Source organism: Pseudopipra pipra, chromosome 18 (assembly GCF_036250125.1).
Source record: "Pseudopipra pipra isolate bDixPip1 chromosome 18, bDixPip1.hap1, whole genome shotgun sequence".
In the NCBI taxonomy this organism is placed as follows: domain Eukaryota; kingdom Metazoa; phylum Chordata; class Aves; order Passeriformes; family Pipridae; genus Pseudopipra; species Pseudopipra pipra.
Window position 1 is genome coordinate 2,185,109 of NC_087566.1, and position 15,894 is coordinate 2,201,002.

The window sequence follows — 15,894 nt, forward strand, 5'->3', positions numbered from 1 at the left end:
CTGCCAGTGCCGGACTGGGCAGTGTCTTAAAAACAGGAGTTTCTGCAAGTCACTCAGAGGTGGAACTGTGTGTGTGTGGAATCCCACAGTGCCATCAGAGCAGGAATCACTGCTGGGGGAAGGCTGGATGTGGCACCTGCAGGTCTGTCCTCCTTCCCCAGCCCGTGGGGTGTCCCCAGGCAGTCCTGGGACAGCTCCCTCCGAGGGCACAGGTTCCTCACCTCTATCAGCTCTGAATGTAACTAACTCCTCCCTGGAATATGCATTATCCATTTTCCCTGTGCAGTGCCCCTGGTTCTCCTGCCCCTGCAGCCTCCAGGCTGCTCCTGGTGTCCTTCCCACAGAGGCAATTCCCCTGGAACAGCTCAGCCATGGAAAAGGGGAGGAAGTTCTGTCCTTGCCATCGAGGCCCCACCTCGGGAAAGCCCCTGAAATCAGGGGATGAGCCTCAGGGCAGAGCTTGGCTGTTCTCCCTCTGTCCCAACCCTCTGTCAGATTCCCAAACCTCAGAACTCCCAGGGGATTGGTCTCCTGGCTGCTTCCAAACACTCAGCAAAAAAGTTAAAGCCACGTGGTGCTGCCGTGGAACAGCCAAACCTGGGGTGCTTCCCAGGTGGAATCCAGAGCAGCTCCAGTGCCCCAAATCCTGATTTGCTTCACTTTTGTAGTTCCAAACTGGATGTTTAGCATGAAATGAGGGTTAATTTTGGAGTTTTATAGCCAGAATTCCCTGTACAGAACTGGAATTCCTTACTAGAGGGCACGGATTTGTCGAAGCCTTACATTTTCTGGTGTAATTGCTATTGTTGAATTGCCGCCGTTTTTTGACGAGGGGGTGTTTTTATCGTTTTTAGAAGATCTGCTCTCCCCCCGGGTGATGTTTGTACAGGCAAGGGAAGCATGCTGTGAACTCCCTGCGAATTCCCTGTGAATTCCCCGTGAATTCCCTGCCCTGCCGCAGCCGGGCAGCGTCTGTACCCTCCTCGTGGGCAGGAAACCAGCACAGTTCCTCTCTCCCCCCCGTTTGTTTTCTCACAGCCCCGGGTTTCGATCAGCTGGGAAGACCAGGGAGCGCTTTCCAAAGGGAAAACAAAAGGCTGCGGCTCGGGTTTCAGCGGGAGCGGGGCGGGCTGAGATCATTGTCTGCGCTCCCGCCGCCCGCGCGGCTGCGGGGAAAGCCTGGATGAATTTTTAAAGCAGCTCTCGGCCAAGGCAGCTCCCAGCACAGGCTGGAATTCTGTATTCCAAGGGGAAAAAGCAGCCCAGCGTGGGCTGCTGGTCACCTCCTGTGGTGCTGCTGAGCTTTGGCCGGGTCAGTCCCGGGCTGCCCCCTGACACCCAGCCCGGGGTTTGGCACATCCATCCCACAGCCCGCCCTCTGCTCCCAGAATTATTTTTAGTGGTAAAAACATCAGGAATGGGACCAGGCCTCCTGTCAGACACCTCTGTGTGCCCAGGAGAGGCGTCACCAACACAAACACGCAGCAAATCACCCAAATCGGGGAGCTGTGAGTGATGAGGGAGGACAAACCCATCCCACTGCTGCTGCAGAGCACCGGGCAGGGATCGCCCTCATCCAGCCCAGCCCGACACTGAAGAATTCCCTGCAATCACCAACACTTCTTGAATCAATTCCATCCCAGTTGTGAGTTTGTTCTGTCTCTGTGTCACACTAAAATCACGTTTCTGTATCACAGTAAAATTACAGGGGTCTTAAACCCCCGGCAGAGGCAGAGACTGTTCCTGCTGATCAACCCCAGTGCAGACAGAACTGGTTCAACTGCTGCAGTCTCTGTGTCCACAGAGCCTGGAATGAGGCAATTCCCTGCTGGAAAACTGCACTGCCACGTGCAAAACGGCCCACAAAGTGAGGACACAAAGGTACATCCACCTTAATATTGAATTTTCCTAGAAATGGTTTTAAAACATCTGTCCAGGATGTCGACAGGAGCCCAACATGTGAATAACAAACTACCTGTGGCTCCACATTAAATCCTGGACATACATTTTCTGCCCAGGTCCAAACTTTTGGCTGTTTCCCACCCCCCAGCAGGTGAACAGCATCTGCACAACATTCCTTGGAGCCACTTCTCTCCCAGCAAATGGGATTTGCAGTCCAGGCCTCGGACTCAGCCCCGTTTCCGTGTCCCCCTGGGCTGGGGGTGAGCTGGACTTGCCCATCCCACCCCAGGAGGGGACACTGGCCATGCCAGCTCAAAATCCAGGAGATGGGGCAGTGTGAATGGCATGGGAATTGGGCTTCCTGAGGAAGTGGAGGGGAGGGATCCTCATGTGCTGCTCCTGCCTTGGGCTTCTCGCCCTCTCCCAGCAACCCCTCACATTCCAAAGGCCACCTTTGTTCCCAGACAGAGCCCTGTTCCCAGCACAGGACAATCCCAGTGCCTTGGATCACACTCCAGCTGCAGCACAAGGATCTCACATCCCAGCACTTCCAAGCACAGCTCTGCCCTCCCCAGCAGTGGGAAAAACTGCTGTTCCAGGATGGGCAGTCCCCACCTCCAGGAAAAAAAATTAAACTACAAACCACAAAACAAGTGGATCTTTTTTTTTCCTGACAATATTTATTTGAACACAGGAGGGAATTCTGATGTGACTGATCCAACCTCACTGGGCAGGAAAACCCGAGGGCTCGAGTTCCCTGAGGGGTTTAATATTTACACAAAGTGACTTTGGAGCTTGATAAATATTCACTGAAAGCTTCTGGGTGTTAAATGGCCTTTATTAATGACACCCATTATTGGTTACACCCTTGATTGGTTACACCCTTGATTAGTTACACCCTGGATTAGTTACACCATCACTTCCAAGTGGCTCCTCAGCAGAGCAAACCCAGCTCAGGGGGGTTTAATTCCATGGGTGTTTCCAGCATCACCTTTCCAGTCAATTCAAACACCAGCTCACCACAAAACCCTTCCCATCATCCATCCTTAGGACACTGCAGAACTTCCCAGTCTCTCTCCCAGGTCCATTGCTAAGGGAATGACAGGGATGACAGGCAGGGGGGTGTAACTCCAGCAGAGTCACTGTGCAGGTTTCCACCTCCCCAAGGCAGGAGCAGAGCCCCTGGAGGCTCCTGGTCCTGCTTGGAAGGGGCTTCTTCTCTCTTTTGTAAAAGGAATTTCGTATGCTGAGACTCTTTGTACATATTTATAAGGACTTTATTAAAAAAAAAGAGAGAAAAATAACTGTTCAATGGCAAAAAAAAAGGCTCTGGGTTTTTATTTCCTCTCTCTGAGTGATTTCCTCCCACAGCCCTCCCTGTTTTCCTGTGGAAATCAGGATTCCCATCACTGGAGCTGAAGTTTCCCCCTGGATGTTTTCTGGTGTCGTGTTCTAGGAGGGGGTAAAATTGTCTTCCCCTCTCAAAAAGACTTTAAGAATTCAAACAATATTCCCAGACTTTCCCTTTGATTTCCTGCCTAATCACTGACTAACTCTGGAGCAGTTTATCCCACCCTTTCTGCAGTGCTGGGCTCCCACTGACCTTCTCCTACACTTGCCCAAACACATTTTCCAGGAGCATTTAGGATAAAAAAAGAAACAGAAGTGGCTTTTCAAACACTTGGGAAGCAGAAGCACCAACCCTTTGGTTCCCTGAAAACTGGCACTCCTTTCAGGAGCTGCCTGCCCACAGAATCCCTCCTTTGCCCTCTTCCCAGTGGATACACCAGGCTGTCACCCATTCCTGTGCCCACTGCCAGCCTTGCTTCCTGCCTTCCCCCATCCCAGAGGGGCCATTCCCATTGCAGAGAGCAACCAGATTCCTTGGGCTAATTCCCTGCTTTCACAGGGTCCTTGTAACGGGAATCAAATCACTTTGTCTTGGAAAGCAAAGCTTTCCCTTCTCTGCTTCCCTACAACTCTCAAGCCAGATTTGGACTCTTCCCTGCTCAGGCTCTGCCTCCCACGCCCATCCCTCCTCCTGCCACATCCCAAAGAAATGTGGAGTTTAATCCTGTTGCCCCCAGCTCCTGTTGGCTGGAATTCTCCCCCTGGGGATTCCAGTGAGGGCAGACCCAGCTCATCTCCCCCAGGGGATGGGCTCAGGGGTGACTGTCACTCAGCTGGGACCATCCCCTCGGGCCATTCCCATGGCAATGAGCTGGGAAAACACCACAGTTCCTAGGGAGGCACTTCCTGGCTGTGCAGCAGGAGCAGAGGTGCTCTGGGGCCAGGGAAAGCTCCAGAACAAACAGCAGCTCCCTGTTGCTGCAGCTCCTCAGCCACAGGAAGGGGTTCATTCCCTGCCAACGCAGGGATCCCTCCAGGAGCTCCAGTTCTCCTGGTCTGGGACCCAGACAGGTCCTGGATGCGAGTGGGGCTGGCCTGGAGTGGCTGCACCCAGGAGCAGGTGCAGAGACCCCTCAGTTTGTGGGATGCTCTTGGTTTGGAGCTGGATTTTTCACCCAGACAAATCCAACTCAACTCCCATGATTCTGTCACTTCTGTCCTTCTGCCTCCTGCTGTTCTCCTCATATACTGGGAAATCACAAAGCCTCACCACGAAAATTAAAAAGGGAAAACATTCCCAAGAAAAATAAATGTAACTCCCAGCTTCACTTGCCTGGTCTTTCCCGACTTTTTAATGATTTTATTACACTTGCAGCCACAGTTGTGCCATCGGTGGCACCGACTGCACACATGTGGCTGCTGGGAAATGCCATCTCTCCAGCCCCAGGTGACATTTTGGACACGAGGTTCTGAAGCCCTGCTTGGGAAGAGTTCCCAGAGGTTCTGTAACTGCCACTGTGTCATCCTATAAAGCTATGGATCCAGGGAATCTGGGGCCATACAACGTGAGACACCTCAGCAGAGGCCCGAGCCGGGCCCTGCTTTGCTGCAGCACATCAGGTCATAGCCATGAAATCCACGCTTCCCTTGCCTTGTCCACATGGGATTTGTCCACACTAAAAGCACAGGGAAGCAGGAAACATCCCAGGCAGTTCATAACCATGTCAGCTCCAGGAAAATCCTCGGCTGTAGCCAAGGCACAAACCACATCTCCTTGCCTTTGAGGACGGAGTTCCCGGCCAGTGACGACTGTTCCGTTGGCTCCTGGAGGGACAGAGCTGGGAGGAAGGCTGACAACAAACACACAGGGCAGCTAAACGGGGGGGCACGGGGTGATTTTCCAGGTTTTTCCTCTCCCCTGCATGAGGTGCCCTGTGTCAGTAGACCTGGAAGTGGGCAGAGGTGGTGCCATCCTTCCAGCAGCGCAGGGTCTCCACGGTGACCGAGCGGCACAGGGGACACGTCTTCTCCCTGTCGAACCACAGGCACAGGCACTCCTCGCAGAACACGTGCTGTGGGGACAAGGGGCAGTGTCACCAGGCAGCAGGGCCCTCCCTGGGAGCAGGGAGGGATCCACAGCAGGGATACTCGCATGGAAAAATAAATCCCAGCATCACCAGCACATCAGCGTGTTTGCCAAAGCCAATGATTTATTAGTTCTTAATATGGCACTAAAGAGAAATGTTAAAAAGGCCTAACGGAGTAGGGAGAGGTTTTCTCTGCCATGTTTCCATCCTCAGTTATTTAAGTCTTCACTTTTACCCACTTTTTACCCCCCCACACTCCTTGCATTTGCTTTATTCTGCTCCCAATGCCCAGTGTCCCCTTTCCATAAATGCCAGTTTTCACCCCTTCTCTCCCCTCATTTCTGCACTGGCCCCTCCCTGGGTTCTCCCTCCATCCTGCCTTGGGCACCAGGATCAGGAGGGGTGGATCCCCAGCTCACACCACCCAGTCCCACACTGGAAGAGCAGGAATAGGGCAGGGAGGGAGGATGAGGAGAAGCTGAGAGCTCAGCTCATGTGGAGTCAGCAGAAATGTCACTCCCCAAACCTCAGCTCTGACACAAAGGCAGCTCCTCTGGGGCTCCCAGCTCAGGAACATCTGCACAGATGTTCACAGCAATGCTGAGAGGCACCTTTGATGCACAGGAGACCCACTTGCATTAATTTGATAACCCTGTTGTCTAATGGGATAAAAGCTCTCCAAAAGCTCTCCATGAAGCTCTCCAAAAACAGGCTCCTGAGCTTTATTTTGATACCACAGAGAGCTCATATCCCACCAGCTCCCTTCCCCATGCCTGGGGTTTTCCTGCTCACACCCCCACAGCAGCCAGGGCCCCTCCAGGACTCACAATTCCAACCTCAGCAGGCAAAGCCTGAAGAGAAAACCTTGGGGCAGCACCTCCAGCCTTGTCACGGGCTCCTCTGGTCCATTAACAGCCCCCAGGGCAGTGTGGTGTGTTCCAAGGGCTTCTCCCAGCCCAGGCCAGGACTGCAGCATTCCTCAACTGCCATCCCTGCCCTACAAGGCTATTTCCCCCCCAAAAAGTGCTGGTCAGCCCCCAAAGGGTGGCTCAGCTGCCAAGAACCACCGGTGACCCAGGCCAGGGCAATAAACACCCACCAGGACCCAGCCCAAGCCCCAGCAAATGGTTTCAGAGCCCCCCAGGCCGACTGTGCCCCTCTCCCCAGCTGCAGGACACCCAAAGGAATGCCAGCAGGAAAGCCTGGGCTCTTACCTGGCACAGGAGGATCAGAGGCTCCCTGAACTCTGCCTGGCAGATGGCACAGATGTCTCCTGCCTCGCTGCACTGCTGGCTGGTGGCACGGACCCCGTAGGTCTGTGGGGGGCAGGGGGGGAAATCCCAATGAGGGAGGGTTTGGAGGCTCAGGGAGTGTGAAAACACGGCTGTTCCCAGCCCACACGGCCCGGGAAGGACACTGGGGTTGTGTCCCAGGTGGGGAAGGGAGGTGTGGGCAGCAGCACAGGGACTGTGCAGCTCTGTGCTCTCTGCTGGGTTGGCCCCTCGAGCTGATCCCACCCTTTGGTGCCTCCACTTGTGCAGCAACAATAATGACACTTAATGAGCTCAGCACCACCTGCAGAGGTGTTTGGATAGTGGGAGGGATTATTATTGGCAAGTTAGACCACAGGAGAGAGAAAAGCAGCAGCAGCAGCACCCAGGGGCTGCCCACTTTTCTTTTGAGATATATGGAGGGTAAATGTTTCTCCCACATTTTGACAGGACTGGGGGAAATAGAAACATGCTGAGGAAAAAATGAGCAGCCCAAGCCCACAGAACAGGCCAGGTGAGCTCTAACAAACTGCAGTGGTGGTGTGGCCCTTCTTAAAATACAAGTCCCAGCATGTCAGTGCAGCAGATCCAAACACCAGTGCCTGGGATAATTCCTGATCTCTGGGAATGTCACTGCACAAAAGGCACGACAGGGTTCTGGTTAAAGCCCTTCTCACACTCTGCACTGCAAGGTTTTGTCAGGTCCTTGCAGGTTTGGCCTCAGTGGATTAATCCATATTACACAGAGCTCCCAGTCAGACAAAGCAGGAAGAGCCTCTCCCAGAGCTGGGACAGGGCAGGGGTCAGGGAAGGTTCCCAACATCCCTGACAGGAGGGAACAGCTTGTCCAGCCATGGCAGAGCACGTGGTTGTGTTCTGTGAGCAACTCTCAGCTCCATCATCCCACAGGAACAAGGCTTCACCTCTGAAATGGCTCTTTGATGTCTCATTCCTTACCTGGGGGGTGCAAAGGACCTTCAGTGCCTTCCTGACGCTTCCCACACGGCCACAGATGTCAAAGGACTGCAATAAAAATGTCCCATTTCAGGTAATTTTCACAAACTCTGTGTGTGTGTGTGTTTACAGTCCAGAACCTCAGGAAATGGTGTCTCCAAAAGGATACTCAGAGGGGAAAAACAAGTCACAATGGTGCCAAAAAAACCGATTTCATGGTGATCATGAAATGTGTAATAAATGTGAACTGACAGTGGGGAAGAGCAGCCAAAAAACCTCTGGTAACACCAGGTCCTGTCCTGCCCCTCCCTCTGCTGCCCAGCTCAGGGTGTCACTGTGTGTGCTCAGAGTTCTGGGCTCCTCCTCACACCCTGGCAGCAGCTCTGGGCAGGGCACAAATGAGTCCTGAGACTAAAGGACACAACCATTTCCAGCCTGGCTGAGCAGCATGAAACTGGGGGGAAGAGCTGATAAAACTGCCTACAGATATCAAGGGGCTGAGCAAGACAGGACACACTGAGCAGTCTTGGAGTGAGGGCCATTAAAATAAGGGAGAACAGCTTGAAAACCTAATGCAGGGTGTCAGTCTTAACTTCTCTACTTGCTGGCAGAGCTCACAGGGAAAAAGTCACGGAAGCAGGCAGGATATGGAGGAGTAGCTGTGCAGGGAAGAGCCCTGGTGGCCTGCCAGGACCTGCTGGTCCCACCTGGAGGGCAGGGGAAGGTGGGATGGACCAGCACTGCAGAGGCACCACAGTGCCTGGAGTTGGCTCTCTCTGGTTTTCCCCTGGTTAGCAGGATTAAGTGGGCTCACTGCAGGGAATGCCAGTGAGATCATCCTGCAATGGCTGTGGAATCAAATGAAGGCACCAATAATGCTGCCAGTCAGCATGTAAAAGGCTCCCAGGGTCCTTCCAGTAATGCTTCCAGTCAGCAACTACCACTGGAGGCTGCCACTGCTGCAGACTTTACATCTCCTAACGAGGATCAGCTCTTTTCCACAGCCCATTTCACAGACCTTTTCTGCTTGCTTTGCTTACAGTGTGGCTTCCAATGCCTCTGCTCCAGCTCTGATGTCTCTCCTCTTCTCCCAGTCCACTTTCCCCCTTCATTTTTCCCCCTGCACCCCGAGAGCTGCTGTTTCAGTGGTCTCACACCCATTTCTCACCCATGCACTGAAGTGTGTTGCACCAGTCCCCTCTCATTTGCCTTTCATCATTTTAACACCTGGGTTACAGACAGTGAGTGCTTCTGTTCAAGATGGGGACAAAACAACCCCTGGATGCTCTTGCTGGTGAACATCTGGGATTTCTTCACCAAAATCAGAGGGTTTGTGTCTACACAGCCCCGAGAGAGGCACCAGGGCAGCTCCCAGGAGCTGCAGGACACTCAGCCCTCTGGGAGTGCCCCTGACCCTGCCCTCTGTGCAGGGGAAGGGGCTGCAGCCCCAGCTGAGCCCTGCATTTTCACCAGGAGCTCTCGGTGCCAAATTGGCTTCTGTGGTTCTTTCTAATGTGGTTTGTGGCTTTGCTAATGTGGGCTCCCCTGGGGAGTGTCTCAGGCAAGGAATGAGACCTGCAGCTCCTGTGGCTGTGAATGGGATGCACACACCTGGCACTCCTGGCTCTGCACTGCAGGAGTGTGATCCTGCTTTTCCTTCACTTCCAGGCAGAGTCTCTGTGTGCAGGGGGCTGATCCTGACCTGGACGTGCTCAGGAGCTGCCACACAATGACTGGGACACGTCCCTGGGTTTAGCACCCTTCCCCTGGCCCATCCCTCCCTTATCCCCCCAGTGAGCTGGATGAATTCTAGGAAGGAATGAAGGAATGTGCACGTCCCAGGAATGGGCTGCAGCCAAGGCACCTTCCCAAGTGTGCCCCACAGTCCTGGGCCCAAGTTATAGGCAAGGCTGGAAAGCAGCTGCCCTCAGGAGCTTCTAAAGAACAGACCAGCACAACTGGCCAAAATGAGGTGGCTTTTCCACCCCAGGTCACCCCACACTACCTGATAAAGCTTCATAGCACAGAAACATCCAGTGAACCCCAAAAGAACTGCTCACACCAGTGGGCCCTGGGGGCATTAACAGCCCCTCATGGCCCTGAGGAGCCTGCTCTGGGCTCTGCACCCACAGTCCCTTGCCCAGGGGCCCAGCAGCTCTATTTAAGCTCAGCCCTGGAGGGCTCAGCTCGTGTCTGAGCCTGGGGTTTGGGGCTGGCTCCCCTTCCTCCAAGGAGCAGAAGCTCCCACTGCTTCTTGCTGCTGGGAGGACTTCTCCAGGTGGAAGGAATGGCAGGTGGAACTGCAGGTAAGCATCCATCCCTCTTCCAGGTGTTGAGTCACTTTTTCAAGAAGGGACACAGGAAAGATCTGAAATCTGTTCCTGTACCTGTGACCTGAACACCTGAGCTCCCAGGCCAGGAGGGCAGGAAGAGGCTGGATCCTGCTGCCTACAGGGGATCCAGGCAGTGGCATCTCTGAAAGGGAAACAATCCTCTCCCAGAGAGGAGTAAAGAGCAGGGAGCACAGAGCTGAGGGAACTGGTGGGTGTGCAGGAGCTGCACTGGTCTCATGTGCTTCTGTTCTGGCACTGTTTGCTCTGGTTTGGGCTTGATCTCAGACCTGCTGTGACCAAATCACTTCCCACGACCTCCTCTGCCTCTCCTGCTCACAAGAACTGACAATTCCTTGACAGGAGGGGTTGAACAGGCCCTGTTCCTACATAACATAGAGCTGCAACTGCAGCAATAAGGGCTGCAGTGGTATTTAGAATTGCTGGGCCCCTCTGAGCCCCTCTGTCTTCAGCTGGGATGTGTTCCCTCTTCCCTGTTCTTCAGTCTGCTCCTGCAAAGCCAGAGGCACAGGCAGGGATCAGGGATGGAGCCAGCCTGACTCACCTGGCCTTTCTCAGAGGGAACCCTGTTTGGGCAGGGTTTAACACACACAATTAGAAACACAGCTATTTCTAGACCTCAGACTTGGGACTCTTATTTATAAAGTTACAATTGAACAGACAGACTTTGTGCTCTTAACATTCTTATTTCTCAGGACACATTAATTACCCTTGTCCATCACTGGGATCCTGGACTTGCAGCAGCCAGACCAGGACATAGAACAGGGCAGAACTGCCTGTTTTATGCAGGCAGGACTTGGATACCCCTCTCCCTGCCTGCTGTGAGTGACAGAGCACCCCCCCTGCCTGGAAAGGCAGAGGAAAGCTCAGAGAGAAACATTAAACTGCAACCTGCCTTTTCAGTGCTGCATCTGGAAGGCTGCAGACAGCTGAACACGCCAGCACTGCTCCCCCCAAGGCTCTCCCCTTCTCCTCCAGCCTTTGCAGGAAGGGATTAGAGAGCAGCAATGACTTCATGAGTCTGATGCAACACTCCTGAGCAGCCACAGACCTTCCCCAGCTCAGCCATGCCCACGGGCCGGGGATGCAAAATGCCTCTGGCAGCTGCAGGTCCCTTCCTGGGCAGGGCCAGGAGGGGGATTTGTTCCCCTCAGCTGTGCTGCAGGTCACTGCAGGGGTGTGCTCACCTTGCAGAGGCTGTACATGATGATCAGGACTCCCCCCAGGAAGTAGCTGCCCGAGGGATCGTCTCCCACGATGTATTTGTACCACAGCTGGATGGGCACCAGGCAGCGGAACAGCTGGCTCAGCTCCTCGATGAGCAGGTAGAACTTGCCCTGGGAAACCACACAAGGGAGATGGGAAGTGTCAGGAGGCCAAAAGAGCAGTGTTCACTCTGTTAAACGGGGCAGGGACCTGCTTTTGAACTCTGAAGGGATAACTGTCACTTTGTTCTTTCATGGTGCTCCTCCTGCTCTGCCCCTCACCCAGCTGTTCTACATTTGGGAATTTCACATTCCTGAGCAGGTTATGGACACACATCTTAATGCTGCAGCAGAGTTAAGACTTACAGGATTAATAGGATATAAATGGTGGATGCTATTAATTATGAGAAAACGAAAGCCTCTTTGATTTTATACCTTTCTGAAGGTACAGGGATTAAATGTAAGGTGACATCAGACTTCCTGACAACTTTCCAGTTCAAACTAATTACCCCTTTGCCAGCATCCTTATCCCTGCCCTTCCACTCAGGTGCGTGTTGGCTCTTGTACAGAGCAAAGATAAAAAGACTGGTGCTGAAAAACAAACCCTCAGGGCATTGAAATTCAAAATACTTCCTGAGGACCCTAAGGAAGAAGTGGGGGGAGGGGGGAAGCACGATGGTTCAAACACTTCTCTCTCAAAAGAGACTCAGAGAATGGGCAACATCCTGTGTAAAAACCTTCAGCAAAGCTGTCCCTGCCATCCCGGTGTTTATTGGGCACAGAAAGCTTTCCCTCCTTGAGGGGCACCTGCAGGGTGACACACACTCCCTCCTGGCTCGCTGCAACCACGAGGTGCAACTGTGAAGTGCCTTTTTTTCCTTACCACATCACTTCTATTTTAATATTATATATAAAATATGATATATAAAAATATATATTTTAGATATATTTTAACAATTCTAATTTTATTTCTTCCCGACGAGCAGGAAGCTGGCTGAACAAGGGGGATCTAATTTAGGGCCAGTCCTAATGAGGACCTGTTTATTTATGTTCTGTCCCACTCCAGTGGCAGGGCACTGGGGCAGGGCAAGCCGAGCCCAGAGCGATCCTTTAATCTCCACTGACCTGAAAGGTTTGGGTTTAGTCATGCGCTAAGATCCCGGAGAAGGGGGAAATTCCCCTGGAATTTCGCTGCGCTGTCCCGGCTCGCTCTGTCATCAGTGATGTCACCGCAGGCCAATCGCTAATTGGGGAGGCTGGGATGGGGCTGAAGCGCTGGCAGCCGGCTCGGCAGCAGCCAGCGCCCTTCCCCGGGGGCTGCCGATGAGATCACTCGCAGGCCATCCTGCTGCTCCCGACAAATCGAATCCTTCGCAGAGCTCTGGCACGCTCATGATCTCATACCCCCCCGGGACGCGGAGTGAGCTCACACCAGCGGTTGCTATCGGACCCGGGCAGCTTTCCTGCCTCTCTGCCTCTCCCCTCCTCCCCCTGAATCCCAGGTGGCATCACGGAGCACAAAACCTACCGGCAGCCATCCGAAACGCCAGCAATTTATTAAATTAGCGCCGAGGTCTCTCTCTCTCTCTCTCTCTCTCTCTCTCTCTGTGCAGCCTCGTGCTTCGATGCAATCATCGTTTATTTTGGGCAGAGGGTCACTGTGCTGTCACTGCCTCCCCTCTGATGAAAGCCCCCGGCAAGAGAAAGGCAGCAAACTGTTTTGTTTTCCCTGACTCGTCCCTCCTACCCCTCATCTCTCCTGGATCCTTGCCTCGCCAGGAGCCGGGATGGGACAGGTCACTTCTTGCTCTCCAGTTGCATCAGATGGAGCTGCTGCGCCCGGAATTTGGGGCGCCAGAGCTGAAATCCTGCTCACAACACAAGTTTTGAGGCACTGAAACGCCAGAGCCCACGGCAAGATGTAAGGAAAGGTGGGGCAGGGGCAGCCCCGGGGGACAGACAGGCTGTGGGGTTGGAAGGGGAAGAACGTGGCTCTAAAATGAACGTGCAACTTCAGTTGTCCGACCACGACATCTCCACCCTTCCCAAACCTTTCAGAGCTCCTTTATCTGTTGCACATCCCCGGTTTTCAGTGGGAACTGCAGGGTACCAGGATTTCTCAGCAGCTAGAAACTCGTTCACAGCCCCCACAAGAGAGAAGTTCAGATTAAAGGATGCCTCCCCTCCATGCAGCCCGTTAACAGCACCCACCTGACCACTAAAGGTTGGTAAGTTTAGAGTGAATCCAGGAGGAAGCAACACTTAGAAGAGAACTAGAAAGTGCTTACAGAGCTTTTTAAGTCTTGTCAGGCACCTCAGTCCTTAGTGCACCACTTTTTTTAAACTAGGAAAAGTACCAGAAAATCAAAAGTGACTTTACAAAGGGCTGCAGCAGAAGTGGGGTCTCCCTTCTGAGCCAGAAGCTTGGAAAACAAGGGTTGTTCCCTACAACTTTAGCAGCAAAATGTAGATTTGTGATGGCAGTAACTTGCTGCAGGCAGCACCCACCACTGGTAAGGACACCCAACACACCTCTCTGCCACTCCTCAGCCTAGGTTACAGTTTTCAAAGATAAATCTTTGTCTCCAGCTCTATTTTGTCTGAAAAACTCAAGTATTTCAGCTTTTTTTTTTTTTTTTTTCTCATCAAGATTATATCAAGCACAAATACAACTATTTTTCACCTGCATCTGGCTTGGAACAACAGCTGGAAATAAGGCAAGGCCTGTCTCTGTTAGGTGAGTTCACATTTCGTAAAGATCAGTGTAAATCTGGGAATCTTCTGTGGAATGCACGACTGTATGGAGCTGAAGAGCTCTCTAAGAGCAGCAAAATCTATTTTTGGTGAGCCTGTGAGTCAGTGCCAATGCTTGACTGGACTGTGCAGGAGCCAACCTGAACTGCAGAGATTAAGTGGGGTATTACCTGCAATTATGTCCCCTACAGGGGCCAGAAAAGGGGCTCTGCTCTCATCAAACCCTTGCCTGAGCCAGAAGTGAGAAGGACACTGCTGACCCTGCCAGGCCACCATCAAAGAGCTCATTAGCACATGAGGGGAAGGGCTGTGCTGGGGATCTGATTTTAGCAGCTCCCACACCGGGAAATTCCCATTCCCTTTTTCCAGAGCTTTGTTAAAAACCAAGTCAATGACTCGTGTATAACCCTCCATTTTCCTGCACCTCCTTCACCACAGAAAGGCCATTTTTATGCTTCAAACGAAGCACTTCTTTTGAAAGAGGAGAGTTCAGGATTTTCACCCAGTTGCACTTTTCCTTCTGCCCCTGCAGTGTTTAGGTCTGTAAGGGGTAAACCCTTTTGCACATTAAGCAGGCAGCTTCCTAGTATTTTGTTAAATCCTCATCACTTGATGGCAGACCTGCATCTGATCCCTTCCTGCTGCTCAGAGCAGCAAATTTCTAACATTTCTTCAGTCCCTTTATGACATCACCACTACAAAACCACTCTTCAAACCCCCCTATTTTCACAGGGCTGACCCAAGGGACTGCTGTTCCCTGCCTTTCCTAAATGAAAACTCGAGGCACAGAAAGATGGAGGTCAAGGTAAGGCTGCTTTGGTGTCCAAGCTGAGATGCCTGGGATTAGACTTTTTATAAAGCACTTCATTTTATAGATCACATTACCATTAAAAGCTGAACCCCTGACTCCAGTCTGCAGCTGTACATGACTTTTCTAGAATCACACAGGAATTATTTGGCGAAGTAAAGGACAGAATTCAATTCTCCAGTGCAGAAACCTGAACCTGTAGAATGTTCCTCTTCCAGTGGTCTTTGTTTTCTGTGAGCTTTCCAGTTGCTACAACAGCTCCTTTCAATATCTCACCTTCATCCTTGGGGCACTGGTGATGGAGGGAAGGAGTCTTACAGTGACATGACATGGAATAGTGTAATTAAAAACTGAATCCCAATATATACAGAGCAAAGGGGGGAAAATTTGCAGCTGCAGAGGCAATGCTAATTCCCCCAGAGCCCAAGTGAGCCTTGATTTTGTGGTTTCTTTTGACACCAGGCTTTGCATAAGTGCCTGTGCCTCCCCAGGAGGGAACAGGGAGGCAGGGTAAGGTCTGACACGGTGGAATTAAAATGGGATGCAGGAGAAGTGAGAGAAGTTGCAATGAGGCAACTGTAAGTCGTGATTAGCACTCAAGGGAAGCTCCAAGTCTCACTTGTTCTGTTGCCAGCAGCATTAGGGCTTATTCTGACACAGGGAGATGCTGGGAAAAAAACTTTGGGGACCTGCTGTGGCAATTTGGATGAGGAGAGATCTCTGCTGGGACTGCAGGTCACACTGCCAGGGCAGGGGAGTGGGAGCAGGAAACAGGATTGTGGCACATTGTGCTGCTGAAAATCCAGGCAAGACTAATGAGGAGGAATTTCCAGGTGGGATTAGAGGGGAAAAAAAATGAGAATTTCGCTTCTGAAAGTCTCATATTGGGACATCTTAAATTGGGAAGTTCAAGTGGGAAAGCCCCTGGGAGTGATGATTCTTTTAAAGTTCAGCAGCAGTGGCTTGCAAAGCGTGTCAGGGAGGGGGACAGAAGAGCCCCCACTCCTCAGGGCCTGCCTCTGATGCTTCAGTTATGCTTTTTCTTTTGAAAAATAATAAATCCCATGCTTGTGATGCTGGGACACCTCATCTGTCCAGGCTGAAGCAGAGAAAAGTCTTTGCAGGACATCACCTGGTTCTGTGGCTCCAGAGGATCAAAGCTCAGACTGTTGTCCAAGACTTGTGAATCTGTCCCAGAGTTCCTCCAAAGAG

The 15,894-nt window shown here is 52.3% G+C and overlaps 1 protein-coding gene across 3 annotated transcripts in view; it reads right to left on the bottom strand.

The window, feature by feature from the left end:
• Window positions 1–5,052: 5,052 nt before the first annotated feature.
• The window catches only part of RNFT2 (ring finger protein, transmembrane 2), a 29,013-nt gene continuing 18,171 nt past the window's right edge, over window positions 5,053–15,894 (bottom strand). For all 3 annotated transcript variants that reach the window (XM_064674662.1, XM_064674660.1, XM_064674661.1), the window contains 4 exons: window positions 11,103–11,252; window positions 7,568–7,633; window positions 6,554–6,655; window positions 5,053–5,324 (listed from right to left, as the gene is read on the bottom strand). In XM_064674662.1, coding sequence (XP_064530732.1) covers window positions 5,190–5,324; window positions 6,554–6,655; window positions 7,568–7,633; window positions 11,103–11,252 — 453 coding nt within the window. In that variant the 3' untranslated portion in view covers window positions 5,053–5,189. The remainder of the gene's footprint in view (window positions 5,325–6,553; window positions 6,656–7,567; window positions 7,634–11,102; window positions 11,253–15,894) is intronic.